We start from the raw sequence: 16,810 nt of genomic DNA, 5'->3' as shown, positions 1-16,810 counted from the left end.
TAATTAGAGATTATGGTCAGAATAAAAATGTTTTGGGAGATTTCTCAGTCACAAAAATATTCTAGCAAGCTAGTTTATTGACAGATCGACCCAAAGCACCTAATTTTTTTGAAAAGATGTAATATAATACACATATACTCAAAGGAACATAGAACTCAGGTCAGTTACTATGCCTTTCCAGAGCCCTCTGCCTTGGACTCTAACCAGTACTCTTTATTGCATTTTATTTAGGCTGATCAGTCTAGATGCTTACTAAATCCCCTTTTAAGTACTGTATAAAGCCTGCTTCAAAAGCTCACCAGTCCCACACAAATAATTTTGATTCTTTCATTTCAAATTACAATGAGATCTGGGAAAAGTACAGGGGTTTGTTTCTTTTTTAGTAGAAGCAACAATGGAAGTATAAGCTACAACTGATTTTCTCCATTAGAAATAGAAAGCATCTGTTTTATATGGGGCAAGAGTAAACACTGTAAATAAAGCTAAGACAAATGCAACTAAATAAAAACCAAAGGTGAAGAAAAGAAATATGGTGCAGTATTACTATGTACCTGTGGCACACAAAAAGCAGTTTCTCTTCTTTTTGCCTGCTTTGCACACATTCACAATGCTCAACAAGCGTTCATCATTGGGAGTGAAAATATCCCTCTGTAAAGCATGCTTGATTGCAGTCATTTTCTCTCAGCTGAAAGATTTTAAGAAGTCATAATACATTCAAGCACATTTAACACAAAAAAAGAACCAGTCATTTACTTATAGCAACTATACTTTTTTGAAATTAAATTTTACAGGTAACTTAATGAATCATAATCTAGACAAGCATGATTTAAGTAGAAGACCAGCCCACTTTAGAAAAAAGTCCAAGATAAAGCATACTATCTTATTTCAGTTAGACAACTGTAATTTACCAACACTAGGACGATCCTTCTGCATAATTTAATGGAGAACAAAAAGCTTCTTAGTAGTAAAGTGGAATGTGAGGCATTAAAAAAAAAGCAGAAGTGAGAATCAAGACTCCCTCACTAAGTAGTAGAATTTTAGAATGGGTATGAATGCCGTGGATCCAGTAAAAATCTGTATGAAGACAGGTGAACAAAAAAAACCCACAAAATTTGACAGGATGGAGAATGTTAAACTAAAGTCACTACAGTGATGACCTTAAATGAAACTTACTCCAGAATCCTTCAAATATACCTAAAATCTTCAATTAAATTTTCAGGACTCTTTCACCAAATCAAGGTTATATGTTGGGCAGACCAAATTGAAAACAATGTTCCATTTAGAGGGAGAAAAAGCGTCTCTGGCTCCTTGCTCTGCAGGAGGATTTCTGGAATATAGCCTAGATATGGTATGCCATAGCAGTCATTCAATCCACCACTCAAATGCCACAATTTCAAGTCTAACAAATTACTACTTTTGAGTCTTGGTGTACCACATACACATCCTAATTCTCTTTTGGTAGAGGGAAAAATCATTCTGATTCAGGATCAGTGGCCCTGCATGCTTCCTCACTCCCTCCTCCCTTGGTATCATATAAGATAAATTCTAAATTAGTACTCGATCCCATGTTACGAGAGCATTCTCAGGTGTGCTGCTCAGACAGCTTTCTTAAAGAAGAATACGTACACCGCATTCTATCTGGTGGCAAAAAAAACCCAAACCAACCAACCAATAAAACCAGTGTACTAGAGTTTTCCCAGCTTTGATACCTCTTCTGAAGAACATTTGTGGTGGTTGTCCATTGTCAAATTCACCATTGCCAATTGCAATGGTGAGTTACTAAAAACTTATTATTAACATATGATTGGCACCACATTTGTAACTTAACTTTACCCAGCAAGCAGGCATTACCTTTTTTTTTTAATTAATAAAAAACATAAGACATTACAGAGGGCCCACGTAATAGAATTTAATAAATTTTTAAGTCTTAAGTCAGATTTATCTTCTGGATATTGAAGTCTCTTTCATAAAAGCTTCCCTATAACAGAACAGCTCCTAGAAGACACAAACTGTGGGGACAGGTACATACCTAAGGCAACAAATCTCTGAGCCTCTAGAAATACAGCGTTGCGTTTCTTTGTGTTTCAATGTTTTGCAAAGTCCTGTTTCACTGCTCTTGCCAGTTACCACATACTATTACATGTAACAGGCTGTTCTTCCTCTTTATTCTCATATGAGGGTCTGGCAATTGTTACAGTATTGCAGAATAAAGGAATGCATCTTGTAGCTGGTAGAAAGTTTGACTTTGGCCACCTAGATCTGAAAAGGCCACAACACAATTTTGTAAAGCTAAGTCCATTAGGTTTGACTAGTTTGCTGCCTTTTCTTGGATGCACAGATTGGAGCTCAGAAATGGAACACTTCTTTAATTACAGAGTTTCTTATCTAGCAAGGGAGTAACATGATATTTCAAAAAGAGAAAGAATGTAAGCATGTACACTTAGTAATAAACCCAGAGATTTCTTCCAGGAAACAAATGCTGACCTTGAACCCTGTACTCTAACCAAATGCTAAAAAAGACAGACTTCTGCTGAAAGATAGTAAACAGACATTACTTACTCTCACAGCCTGTAACAGGAAACACAGGAGATTGTACAAGGCCATCAAGGATAGCCCTTTACACTTTCTGGTACACTGGCAGATATAGTTTAATGTGAATGACATAGTCGCATACTAAATCAGACCACTGGGTTACATAAATGAGGTGCATCCCCCATTAACAGCAAAAGTACTTTCCTAACACCACCCAAAAGTTTGCTTTCTAGTTTTTCTCCTCATTAAGAATAGAGTTTTCAGATGATTTGCAGGAGGTAGAGGAGCAGAAAGAAAAGGAGGTAGAGAGAGATTGGGGGGTGGATCTGTTCACAAGGTTCCCCCTTCAAGTGATTCACCTCTGCAGTAACAGCAGCCAGCACTGGGAGAAAGTAAAGGGTTAGAAGAAGGGCCTGTAAGAAGAGAAAGCTGTTCAGATTTGTGGGATGCATTAACAACTGGTTTGTTTAAAAACATTCACTGAGAGTTCTGATTTTCTTTGGCAATGCCTTCAAGTAGGTATGCCACACGCTTGGCGGAAAGCATTTGTACTTCTAGCATGTTCAATTATGACAAAGAATTTGCAGAGGTAAAGTAAGACCAACATTAAATTAACCATGCACAAAACAAGAATAAAATCCCAAGGAAGTCACAAAATTCTGAAAGAGACTTCCAAGACAGACTTCAGTACAATCACCTGGTTCCCCAACAAAGCATGGTCTAGTCCCCACCAGATTCTAGAAATCCGGGAGGGCAGAGGGGCCGGACACACGACAGCAACCAATACTCAAGCTTGCAGAGATCAATCATGTAAGAAAAAAACAAAACAAACCACCCATCAAGCTCCAGAAAATTAAGGAAGTAGCAATATTCACCTGATTCAGAACAGTTCCTCACGCTACAGAGAGTTTCTAAGTAGACTAAAAAGAGCAACACTTGGACATCACATTTCAATGTTTTGATTTAAATACAGAAACTCCAATATTACTCTGAACTTGTGCCTTAAAATTCTACAGAGTGTTAAAAACATGATTAATATACATCACATGCTACACTGCCTGATGCCGAGACAATATATGGAGTTAAATTTTAGGCTGGATTTTTCTCTTGGAGATGCCCCGGTTGCTTTCTCTGACAAACACGCAGCAAAGACAAAAAGGTTCCCTTGGCACTTCAAACAGAAAAGGCACTGACTTTTCTTGCAGTCTTTTATGTCCCACTGTGCCTCAGCTCAGCAGGTCACCCCCGCATCTCTCATCTTAGGCAATCTGGCAGTTTTAGAGATTAGCAACGCAAGGGCTTTGGGAAAACAAGGGCCAACATACCAAGCTGGAATCAGTATTGTCAAGCGTACAGCACTCAGAGCATCCAAAGAAACGCTGTTTATATGACACCCCTATGGCAATGTAACGCTCCATAGCTGCCAACAATTTTCCTCCCTTTAATCAAATGCTGGGCCTGTCTTTTGTTTTCCAAACTGCATCAGGTTGTAATTCCTGTTACTCTTCAACAGGTGCATAAGATGAGCACACAAAATACTGACAACCTGCTGCATTTCAGAAATATCCCCTTTCCTTCCTGATTTAGGATTTTACTTTCTGCCCTAAGTCACATTCAGACTGCTGCAACTTGCTAACTCTCCCATTTCAGTGCTAACACAAGTTGTCCACGTTGTGCAGGATAAACCTTTCCCATACAACAAAAGACGTTAAACCCAAGATCAAGGACTTGCTCTGACATACAGTCTAACTTCTGTTATAAACTCAGCCCCCTTAGTCACAGCCAGCAAAACCTTCACAATGTGCTAGGCCAAGCACATCATTAAGCTCTTCACACATGAATCCTGCTGTCCCAAAGAAACACAGTATTAAGCACAAGGAGCTGGAGATAACGCTGCTTCCTCAGAAAAATGCTTCAAGTGAGCTGAGACCACACCAGTCTCTAACAAATCCATTTAGACATTGCTGCGTTGTTTTTTCACCAGTAATGTTACAGACAAAGCCTCGGCTACATGAAATCTGTCAAACATAGACCATCCGGGAAATACATGGGAAGGATGCAACAGAGCAATTTGGTAAGGCTACTCAGTGAGCACTGCTGAGCCTCTCTGAAGCGTGTAAACAGGAAAACATGCTACTTCTGCACCCTCGCGGGTTAAAACATAACTTGAGAGCGTAGCCTAACTGTAACCTGCCCGGGAACGCCGTTCGTAGCCGAAAGTCGATCAAGAGATCAATCAGTTAACAGGAAAACTCACAAGAGTTACTTATGGCAGCGGCGGCCTCCCGAGGGCCCGTCTGGCACCAGCTTCACCGCCTCCCACCTGCGAGTCCTGCAGAAGCCGCCCCGGAGACGGCGGCCCGCTCCCGCCACCGCTCCACCCCGAGCCCGGCGGCCCAGACACGGCCAAGCCGCCCCGGGCCACCGGTAGGGCCCGGCCCGCGGAGGAAAGAACGGCAGGTCCCCACACCCGGGGCGGGGGAAGGGCCGGAGGATGCCGAAGCCGCCTCGCTCTCACCGCGGAGGCAGGGCCGGCCGGGCCGGGCCGGGACCGGACAGGGAAGGGAGCGCCTCGGCCTCCGGCCGCAAGCCCCCGCCGCTGCCCGCGGCCCACAGCCGCCCCTTCCGCTCACGTGACGCCGGCAGCGAGTCGGCAGGCTAGGCAGCCCGCGCAGCGCCCCCTGCCGGAGGAGATGGGCGTAACGCCTGTGACGGCCACAACGGCCACCCACCCGCGGAGCGGGGTGGAGCGGGGTGGGGCGGGCCGAGCCAATAGGAGCGCGGGAGGGGCGGGGTGGGGCGGGGTCAGGGCCGGCTTCTCCTCTCCCCTCCCCTCCCTCAGGGCCGGCCCGGCGCTGCCTTCAGGGCCACAGCGCAGCGCCGGCCCAGGCGATAAAAGCTGGAACCAGTAACCATAACCGTGCGGTGGTCTCTTGTGGGCGGTCGGGCCCCGTTTGAGCCGGGCCTCGCCGGTAGGGGAGGCCCCGGCGGCTCTCGGGTGGCGAAGGGCCCTCCGAGGTGGTTTGGCCGCGCCTTGGTAAAGGGCGGTCCCGCTGCTCTCCGCTGTGCCGTCCTGAGGCGGCTCCTGCCCGGCTCTGAGGTGGGTCGGTGCAGGTAGGGGCTAAAAAAGAGGGGCCTGGAAAACCTCGCCGAGCTGTGAAGAGCTGGGGGGAAGAGGCTCCCTCCAGTAGCTGTGAGCGGTTAGGTCCGTTCAGCTGTTTGGTGAAACCCTGCTGTGTAATTAGAAGGCATAAACCAGCAAGAAAAGCAACGCAACTAAGATCTCTCTGTATTGCAACCCGCAAGAAGGTGTCCTACGTGCTGGTACGAGGGGAGAGCTCTTGCCATCAAAGAGTTTGTAACAGAACAGCGAAATGCCACGGGAGAAGTAACGAGGGTTGCGCCAAAAGCAAAACCGACGTCGTGTCAGCTTGCTTCTGATGTCTGTGTCCTCACCTGACCTCATGACAGAGTTATTAAGAAGTTTTATGTCTTTTTAGGAGGCAAGTGTATTCACAAAAGAAACACACGTATACCCGGGGTTGAAAGATACAACACACAACAATAGGACAGTATCTTACAATTTCAAATGACAAATCTATCTCCAACCGCAGCTGCAAGGGAACAACTGTAATACAATATGGCCGCAGCTTCCGGATTAGTGTGACTTCAGTGAAACGCGTTCAGATTTTGGCTTTACCCCTAAGCAGAAGCACCCTTAATAACTGACAGTCTTTGATGCCAGTGATGATTCAGAGGGAAGTGTTACTCTGTGACTAGTGATTCTGACACTTAGGATTTGGAATCTGACCATGAGAAACTATGTCCAAATCTGGCCATAGCTATTTGTAGCCACTGCTGAATTCAGTGAGAACTGGAACTACCTTCCAGGTCAAGCTTTGCTATGACAGAGGTTCTCCATGTGATCGATATACTTCATTCATTTTTAGCATTATTCATGTAAATTAATATAGGATTTCTTCAAGACTTGCATGCAGAGTTAAGGGAAGGCTGAAATCATTACAGATTACTTGAACCATATGATTTTTTTCACATTAATACATCAGTATGCCTTTAAGGTGTGGTTGATAATATTTATAAGCCAGGCCATGACCAATTAAGAACAATAGAAAACATCTTTTCCAAGTTATTGTTATAAATAGCCCAAACATGGACTTTTAACATGTAAAACTGATTTCATCATTCCTGTATCACTTTTCCACTTGACTGAAAGCATTAAACATTACTGACCAATAGAGTCTTGCTGAATGTACTTCTATTTTCTGACTTACAAAACAACATGCTGTATACTTCTATAATATATCATTCATGAGGGCCAAGGTTAAAAGAGTAGTTACAGTTTGGTAATTTCTCAATTCAGCCACAAAATGTAACTGTCTCTGGCTAGATCTATAAAGACAGGACAAGGCAGCCATAAAAGATTGGACAAGGTTTCATAAAGCTGCTGTTGTTATTAGTCAAGACCCTTCTAGTTTCCTGTCTTTAGCTGTTAATTCTGCTAAAGGGCACACCCCCCCCAACTAAACCAAAATGTAGTTTGTCAATGCTAAAATGTGGTTACATGTGTTAAAACTGCCATGAGATCATCCTACAGGACGCACAGTGCCATTCTGTCCCCTCCTATTTCAGCTTCTCACAGATGCTCTTTAGAAAGGGGCTTTGATCTTCCAATGCTGACTTTAACTCGTGACAAAATATTCGTAAATTACATATTACAAATTATGTAATACAATGCCTTCTTTTACTGGAAGAAGATAGACTTATATGCTGAAAGTATTGGGGAATAGGTAGATGACAGGGAAAGAAGCAGTATAGGCTTTTGCTGGGAAGATGTGGGTTACTACATGCATGACTCCAAAATACAAGGGAGAAGAAGAATGAGAAATAACCCAGAAGGCATAGTCCAGAACAGGCTTCCCTCTCTGCTTTGTTTCACTTTCAAAATTATTTTTAAAATTCTGCATTGATGTATATTTGCTTAATTTAAGATGCAGGAAAAGATTAGTTATCCATTAAAGATAATCACACAGGAAAAGGGTCCTTCTGTTTTAAATACAAGGTCGTGAGTCTTAGATGGTGAAAATTAGCTTACATCCATGAACTCCAGTGGAACTTCATCAGTGTATTTTTTGTTGTATGGAACTATCTTATCTGAGTGTTGATGTTAAATGCTTTTTATAGCATGGAGCTGCAGGAAACTGATGTATTTTTTTAAGTATAGCATAAGACATACGGTATTGATAAATGCTACATAAAAAATATTCTCAAATTCTTTTGTCATAGGTTTCCCTGTATTCTTACTTCTGATATTGGTTAAAGAGTTTAAAAAAAAAATACACTTAGGAAAAAAACATCAGCTGTCTTTTATGACAGCTTCTATTCTCTCTCTGCCTCTTAAACAAGTGAGCGTGAAGTTCTGTTTACTCATTATCACTCTTCTTCATTTTCAGGCTGCCACATTTTTTCTTTTCTCTGGTACAGATATGGCTGATAACAATTCCTGTCTTCTGAAGAAAATCCACGTTATATCCACAATCTCAAGTATTCACTCCATCATTTAGTTGAAACCTTTTACAAGAATGCTACAAATGCATTTGTGATAATCCTTTACTCCTGTAAGTTTCTTCCTATTCAGTTTTGGAGAAGTCTTCCAGGAGAAGCAAACAAATCCCCAGATACTGTATTTCAAGCTACATTCTGTATACGCAATGTCAGGATGTGTGATGTAGGAAACAATTCTGCATTAATTGAAAGATGGGCTAGTTAGCCTGTCAGGTCTTTTCCATGTATAATTTAGGCTGTTCTCTGTCTCCTGTGGTGCAGCTGTGCTATACTAACTGCAAAGTGACAGTCTCCCACACCTCAGGACAAAGACTTTCCATAGTGCGATCAGGTCAGTCTAGCAATTACACAGCATCTTGGTATTTGACATCTTATAAAGGACTGTGTAAATGTAAAAAGTCCCTAGATTAGGCCTGCAAAGATCTTTTAAAGTATTTTTCCTTTTGATAATAACTGAAACAATTTACATGGACAATGTCCCTTTTTCTCCTTTCCTTTTGTTTAGTCTGATTGCTTAGTGAAGAATGTCTGAAATATTATGTTACCAGACAGAAGAAATGCCAAACAGATTTTAATTTTGTATTATTCCACATAAAATGCAGGCTTATTTGTCTTCTAATATAGTCAGTGTAATGTTTATACAGTACAAGAATAGAAAGATATAAACTACTGCTGCAAGTCCATTAAATATGGTTGAACATTATAGTTACTTTTAGCTTATCAGTTCCTAACACAATACAGACAATTATTGGTCAGGAATTCACTACACCTGTACTTTATTTCAAAAGAATGCCCTGAAGTGCTTATTATTAGAGGTTCTGTGTTTTTATTACAGTTACAAGATGAATGATGGGAGCTTTTTCACCCAGAAGATATTTCCTTGTGCCTATTAAGCAAAGAGTTTGTAAACATTACAGAAAACATTGTGACCTCTACAATTAATACATAGCCCAAACAAGACAATGTATCATAGATAACAGTAGTCTGAATTATATTTGCTACTGAAGATGGTTTTGTGGAACCTGGATGTTGGGCAAATACTTCTTGTGGCTATGGATCAAATGTTACAACACAGGTACTTGCACTGGATTATCCCAAAGACATTCTGAAAAGAACAACTGCATTTCATAACAATTACTATAAATACAGTCCTTCTCTCTACCAGTATTTAGGGGGCAAACATAAGACTTAAGTCCTTACAAATTTGAGAAGATTTGTGTTACCCACATAAAACTGCCTTCACAACTGTCAAGATACACATAATTACTAAGCTTTGGGTTAGAATGAATGTAATTTACAACATATGCCTAGAATAAATATATAGCTTCTGAAGATTAGCTAATCAAAGATATGGCCTTTCTTACATACAAGCAATAGGATAACATTTAAAAAGTAAAGTAGAAAGCTGTACATTTTATACAGTTTTTCAAATATATTCTCACTTATTTGATGTTATTTCAATTTTGAATCCAAAGTACATTTATACAAATGTTTTCAAAGGTGGGAGTTCATGTGAAAGACAACAGTGAAGCACAAATCACAGTACCTTTGCACAACTATCCCATTTTACAGATGGTAGGTACTGAGAAAGGGCAGTAACCAGCTTGTATTTCCTAGGAGCTATTTACATCGGTCAGCTTTAGGTACGTAGCTGGTTCAGTCCACATCTAGTCTCCCTGTACTCTCTTGGCTGCCAAAAGGGAAAGCAAGTTTTCTCCTGCAGGACGTTCTGACCAGAAGCTTCTCCGAATCACCTTTTGGGTTGGCATTTCTTTCTCTATTGACTATGGGAAGAGCAGCCAGCTAGCTCAGCTGACTGACATTGGGCAGTATCACTATGCTTCTTATTGTCAACATTGTTCCTCTTCAGCTCTTGGTCAACACAGCTTTAATTCATTCTCTGTTTCCACTGTAATATAATGCTGTCACAAGTCCAGCTGTTATTTTTTGTTAAGGGTGAGATCTTCCAAACCACTCAGTAGACTCCACACCATGTTAAATGTAACTCTAAGTACTAATATGCATTTCTGTAGTGTACTGAATATGCTAACACGCAGCTAGAAACTGGTGAAAATTATTCTCATAATTCTATGAATTTTGAAAAGTATATCACTTGTTTACAAAGTAATTGTAATAGTCAACAACTACTGTTTACATAGTATTTTGTTAACTCTTGGTCCAGAGGTAGAGACATAAACAAACAGTTTTTGTTCCCTAACTGGGCCTGTTCATATACATAAACTGTAAAGTGCATGAAAGAAGATGTTAATGATATAAAAGAAAAAAGTTCTGAAAGGTCTGATAAATAAAGTGATTCTGCTTAAGAACATTCATTTTCTGTTTCTAAGATAGTACCACAAATAATGGAAAGGCCAAAGGGAGTACTAGATGTTCTGAGGGAAAAATAATTGTAACTGCATAGGTGAAAAGTTGGTCCCACGGTACCTGAATGCAAAACTCCGATTCATCAGGATGAGGGTTTGATTCCTGTATTGATGTAGGTGTGATCTCTTTAACGGTGTTAAAACGGAAATGTGCATCATTCTCATACAGAACTCATTTGTTTGCTTTCTTTTTTCTGCTTCCAGAGTATAAAAATTAACTGTTAATGCTCCTAATGCTTTAAAAATATTTCCAGCTATTAATGAAAGATAATTTATAAGTCCGTGAACATATAAGCAAAAGCAAATGCTGAGCTCTACTTAAGCAATCACCAGTGACCACGAGAATTACTGGTCCTATGTTGAAAGTCCCATATATTTGTAAGTATTTGCCAGAGTGAGGCCCTCACATATATATAAATGAATGGTCAATTGTTTATGTAAAAAGTATGTTCCATTTTTTACTTATATGTAAAATTAAAAAGCAGATACTGCATATCACTATCTTTTTGATCAGATGATTTATGAAATGCTGGTCAGTGAAAGTCAACCAGTCACCTTAATGTTAGAAAATACATCTTTAAGACAAAGGACACAGGGAGAGACATAAAAGGTTGGAAGCATAGAAGCATATCCTCATAAGTACTAAGCAATCCCTATTGTTGGACGACCAGATTGAATCATCATTTAGGTAGGTCTCATCAAAGTTCACAATCTTCAAGTCCTTCTTAAGGTATGTTTCATTCAGTTTGTTTAGTGTTCGAGCAAAGGTATATTTAGATGCACAGCTATACGCTTCCAGATTGTAGACTTTGTGGAAGTGCATATCAAAATATGGATTATCCTAAAAAAAAACAGAGAGAATGAAATTATTACATGCATTACGGATGTTAGAACGGCAATCTGTTGTTCTCTGCCCAGCTACCTTCAGGGCTTTTTCTCAGTTTGATGGACTTGAAAGGACTTTGCATATTTCTATTCATACAAAAGGGTCTTTTAAAACTTTACAAAGTCGCAGTTTATAATTAGCTGCTATTCTTTGCTATTAGTTTTGTCTGAGTTTTCAGTTTGCCCGAGCAATATGCTGCACTTTATTGGGATTATACAAGCTTGTTTTGAAATGAACCAATTTGTCATGTTGCCTAAAACACACTATGTGAAAAGCACTTGCCTTGGACTATAACTATATATGCCTGTCAGAAGAAGAATATTGATTGCTCTTCCTGCCTAAATTGTAATTCTGTGTGCTTTCTGGCTCTTTGGCATAATTAATCCTAGCAGCAGCTAAGTTCTGTTAAATTCTATGGATATGAATAACTATTAGGAATATTTATAGCAGTGTTAATTACCCTATAATTATGAGTTTGAGGTTCATTTAGGCTTTTAACCAAAAATGAGACAGATTTTGATCATCTCAGTTGTGGAAGGCTGAATCATCCCTGAAGGATATTTTAGCACAATACTTCAGAAAAAAAACTAAAGTAAATTCATGCATGCAAGTGACAAGGAAATCCTCTGGCTGCCTTGGCTGGGGAAGGGACAGGAACATCTCCAGAAGCAAGATAACTTGCAGAGGGGACATAAAGTATTATTAGTTTTGGCTCTTTTTCCCCTCTGGCCTAAAGAGCTTACAGGGTGCAGGGATACTCTGCACCTGAACTTACCTCCTCCATCTCCCCGGTTCCTAGTTTTAGACTTGAGGGCACTGTGCACAGGACAGGAGAACAACCACAGTTTGTCATTTTCCTTGGAGCAAGGCTCTGAAACCTTTCTAATGGGCTCTTGATTTCTCTTTCACTAGGATAATGTAATCTGAATTCTATTTTATATTCATTTGAAAGCACTTTCAAAGGGAAAAAAAGTCATATTTTCTTGGACTACATTTATTATGCACGGACAACAAATGTCTTCTTATACATGCAGTAAGATATTCTCCTCAGCATGTTCTTCTAGCTTTTGTAAAATAGGATTTAATTCTGCTTTTGGTGTTCTGTATTGTGCTACCGCAGCTTCATTTTACCCTTCTGAAGTTGTATCTGAGACATTAGGACTTTTTTAGCAGCAAGTCAGCCAGATCTAGCCAAAGCTGTTTCATATTTGCACACACAAATACACAAATATTTAATTGATCCAAGTAATGTGAGTTTAAGCTATGTGAAAGAGGTTCAGCGTTGTGCACTGGTACACCAGACAACGCACTTGCAAGATGTTGTCACACAGAGAACAGGTTCATACATTCAAATGAGTCACATTCTCCATAAAAGTATTTAATGAAATTTCGTTTTCAAGTACGCATTAAAATCTATGGGATTAATGGCAGTTTACACTGGGAGCTTCAGGTAGAGAACTTTTATTCCCAGTCATGATGAACAAATTAGAAAACATCCAGCTTGTCCCTCAGATCTCAACCAGAGAGATGAAGAAGATAACAACAAAGAAGAAAATCTCTCCTTCCTCCCACCCCTGCAACAGTGCAAATGCAATACAGAGCCTCTCACATGCAATAAAACTAAAATTCCTTGGAGGTTTGATTTATTTTGGTTTTTTACATAGCTTTCTTTTTCAGATAATGCATTTTAATTGCATTTTAAGACCTGTATCCCAAATTGCAACAGAAGAGAAGGATACTCTAATATATGTATTTAATAATACATAACACTTACAGTATCTGCTTCTTTTCCATCAATCATCTCCAGATCTTTCAAAAACCACTTTTCAACTATTTCATATTTCTCCTCTCGATCCACTCGCAAGTGTTTAACCATACATATTTCTACTTCTTCACTTTTAGTCACTGCAAGAAAAACATAGTTTAGATATGCAAGGAAGTACTTCCCAAAAGTTCCAATAATAAAAGACTTAACCAAACTGCATTTTAGATGATAACCTAAATGATGATGGGCAGGGCTGTATAGAGCTGTACTGGACTTAATAGTTTTATTTCGCCCTGGTAGTAGGAATAGCACCATGTTCTCAGTCTATGAAACTTGTCAGCTTTTGGTAGATTTAGGCTTTACCTTACCTGTCCTGTGAAAAGAGAACCTTGTCTGTGCAAAAGCCTTTCATCTGAATTCACTAGCAGTGCAATGAAAGCCTAATTCTGGATCTGTATGGATAATCCACTTATCCTACTTACTTCGAGGGGGAATCTTTTGGGGTGCTGGAGCCAGAAAATTGCAAAACTGCTAGCAAGGCTCTGTATTTACATGACTTGTGCTATACTTTTCATTCTGTGGATGAAGTTCTCTTATGAAGCCATCAGTTTTTTAAAGCAAAACTCTTTATTTCCCTCTAAAATACGTAAGTAGGCCACTTCACAAAAATAATATCAAAAATATTTCTTAAAGCTTCAAGTTGCCCAGGGCTATCTTTGTAGAAATTACTATTTTCCGACTTAGGCAGGAAATGAGAGTAAAAAGAGTACAAAGACACTCTTTGCAATAACTACCGTTATTAATTGATTACATTGAGTGCTGCATAGGAGACTAGATTTCTGTAACACACGAGTGTGAAAAACACCCAAGCCTGAGCAATCTCCTGCACATCTAGCATGATAGCTGCAGGGCAGGCCACTTCCCCAAGCCATCCGGTAGCCTAAGATAAGGGCAAGATGTCACCTACCTCCCCGCAGGAGCGTTTTGACTTCATAGCACAAGGCTACAGATGCAGGAACAAAATTCTTTTGTTTCTAAACACTGCCTGAATTTTTGAAAACTCATTTTGAAACTTGACTAATTTTATCTTATTCCTGATAAAACATCTCTTATGTTTCACCTGTTTATAAGAAAATGGTTATTAAATAAAGACAAACAAAGGATATATGTTGGAGATACGCCTTCTTCCAATTGCAAAGAAAAACAGTGGAGAATATATAAATTGATTATAATTTCTCTCAGCCTATAGCTTCCCTGCCTGGGGAATACAAATCACTTTTGCTTTCTTTCCTGGTCCTATCAGTTATAGTTGCTCAATGATTTTTAACCAAAGGACCACCACTGTATTATCTTCCGTAGAGAAGTTACAATGGTTTTCATTTGCAAGCAAATCTAGTAGGCTAATCTTCGAAAGTTCTCTCCATACTTTCAGTTTCTCCCATTTTGTTTGTTTGCTTGCCTGCTCGTGAGGGAATATGTTGTCTCTCTCAGAGTTCAAACAAAAGGAAACAAGCTCAAACCCCTAGTCCTGTCAGAAATACAAGGGGATGTCCTAGTGGCCCCCAGGTCCCCCACACTGCCACTTCTCTACCCCTCATGCAGGAGTAGAAATCTTATGATGTAAGGACAGAGCACAAATGCGTTAGGAATAACAAAACCAGGAGCATGTCCTGCCCAGTGGTGAAACTTGGATGGATTATTTTCAACTAAAAAAAAAAAAAATAAAAAAAAATCTTTCTTTTCCTGCATTTTAGATAATGGTTGTTCTTGCACTCAGTTAACAGAGTTAAAATTTAATTTCTTACATAGAACATGAACTCAGATCTACCATGTCATCCTATTAAACTCTAAAAGCTTCTCTCGGGGAAGGCACTGCTGTGGCAATGCCTTCATAGAGCACAAACTATTTCTTAAGGTTTTCCATGGACTAAACACCTTTTTCAGAGTCTCTGTTGGATAATGCGATGTTATCCTTACTGTTCTTCTCAGGCATACCAATACAGGGTTGTGAAAATCCCTGAATGTGGTTACATTTCAGCTGTATGTTCTTCCAGGGTTTATAAAGCATTTAGTGAAAGGACACTATTGCCTTCACCTAAGAACTGGGACTTGTTATTGTGAAAAGGAGGGGAAATAATGTTGGATGTATGGCACAAAAATAAGATTGTTCAGTTACCCACACCAAGATTTTGTTGTAATATAGATTTCAAAAGGCATAGACCTCTAAAGTTTTTGCTGTAGTTTGACTGGTTTTTTTTTCTTCTGTTATGGTAATTTGAAATCAGCAGGAATATACTGAGGTTGCATTGCAGGGATAAGATTTTAGATAATGTGTTTTGCTCCTACAGAATCACAGCAGATTACAGTAGCTGCTGGCAGCTGGATGCAACCCATCTTTCAGAATCAGATTTCCACTCTACTCACCACTTACTTGACTATGCCTGAATGTATTAGGAGAGTTTAATATTGGGTACTGAAGAGATCCCACTCTTAGTACTCTACATAAATTTTCTTTTATGTCCTCAGAGACTTCCAATCAGTTAATCCGATTAGAGGCTTTCTTTAATGGCTTGTTCTCCTCTACCTTAAAAAGAAATTTTTAGTAAAGATTTTAAAGGTGCATAATGTTATTTTTCCTCTTTGGATGTTTCACAACAGCGAACAGTTTAGATCAGAACAGTTTACATGCAAGTAAAGATACTCCTACTAGATAGTTTTGTAAACTATGAATCAGGTTGGAATTTCCGTACATTTAGAAGCTCTGTGACGTTCAGGAATCCATTTCTTAAAACTATTTTTACGGTTCTAAAATACAAAGCCTGTTCTACTAAAACTACATGGGTGCAGGGAACATAGCTTGCTCAGTATTTCCAGTAATCTGTAAAACTACTTGAATATTCTAGAGACTTCAGATGTTTAGAAAGATAATGGTCACAGAATACGGTTGACATCATCCCATATTGGGTGTTAACCCAATCTATATCTCAAGTATATAGATTATTTCTACCTGTTATATGTATTTTGAACCCGAAGAGGAAACAGACCGGAAGAAGCATTCCCTCCTACCTAACTGCTTACTGACAAGAGCATTTCTCTTTTGGGGTATCTTTTGGTGTTGTAAAATAAACAAACGAGCTTTTCTGAAACTTTGTTCTAAAACCATTATGAAACAGTTACACCTGAAATCAGATTTAGTAACGAGCCAGATAATTAAGTTTACCGCTGTCAGCAATCTGGTTTTACTCACAGTTCGTGCCAATTACTAACTCAAGCGCGTGTTTATTTAAACCACAAGTCTAGCTTATTGTTCCCAAAGTAACTGGGACGGCGTGTAGAACATGGGACCGTGCAAAAGCTCTAAAACTCACCACCGGTTCCTGCAATGTTAACGTACTGTTAGGCTTTCCTGTGGAACCCCCGGTTAGAGCCCCGGTAAGGCAGCGCTCTTCCAAAAGCGGTTGAGGCGCCCGCAGCGCTGCCGCGTCCCGAACGCTTTCCGCGGTCGCCTTGGAAGCGCCGCGGGTCTCCCCTGAGAGCAGAGCTCAAGCCCGTTTGAATGAGAGAGGGGAGATCACGCCGCTTTCCGAAGGCTGCTGGCAGCGCGGGGACAGCGAGCTGGGCTGCGGGCCGTGCTGGGGCGCTGCCGGAGCGGCGGGCGGC

General features: G+C 40.0%; 2 protein-coding genes across 6 annotated transcripts in view; both read right to left on the bottom strand.

Annotated features, from left to right (window-relative positions):
• LOC104836132 (exocyst complex component 1) overlaps nt 1-5,091 on the bottom strand; it is a 32,396-nt gene extending 27,305 nt beyond the window's left edge. For 4 of the 5 annotated variants that reach the window (XM_010574521.1, XM_010574519.1, XM_010574522.1 and 1 more), the window contains exons 1-2: nt 4,790-5,091; nt 552-685 (exon numbers count right to left, since the gene is read on the bottom strand). In XM_010574521.1, the coding sequence (XP_010572823.1) occupies nt 552-675 (124 nt within the window). In that variant the 5' untranslated portion in view covers nt 676-685; nt 4,790-5,091. Of the gene's footprint in view, nt 1-551; nt 686-2,029; nt 2,260-4,789 lie in introns of all 5 variants that reach the window. The other variant, XM_010574520.1, reaches the window with a different exon arrangement.
• Nucleotides 5,092-8,798: 3,707 nt separating this feature from the next.
• The window catches only part of LOC104836178, a 9,483-nt gene continuing 1,471 nt past the window's right edge, over nt 8,799-16,810 (bottom strand). Inside the window, exons 2-4 of the mRNA XM_010574574.1 lie at nt 16,545-16,679; nt 13,160-13,290; nt 8,799-11,340 (exon numbers count right to left, since the gene is read on the bottom strand). Coding sequence (XP_010572876.1) covers nt 11,077-11,340; nt 13,160-13,290; nt 16,545-16,679 — 530 coding nt within the window. The 3' untranslated portion in view covers nt 8,799-11,076. The remainder of the gene's footprint in view (nt 11,341-13,159; nt 13,291-16,544; nt 16,680-16,810) is intronic.

This window comes from Haliaeetus leucocephalus, unplaced genomic scaffold (genome assembly GCF_000737465.1).
Source record: "Haliaeetus leucocephalus isolate CR32 unplaced genomic scaffold, Haliaeetus_leucocephalus-4.0 Scaffold439, whole genome shotgun sequence".
NCBI lineage: Eukaryota > Metazoa > Chordata > Aves > Accipitriformes > Accipitridae > Haliaeetus > Haliaeetus leucocephalus.
The sequence above is the reverse complement of the archived record's forward strand: the minus strand, read 5'-3'. Positions and strand labels throughout refer to the sequence as shown.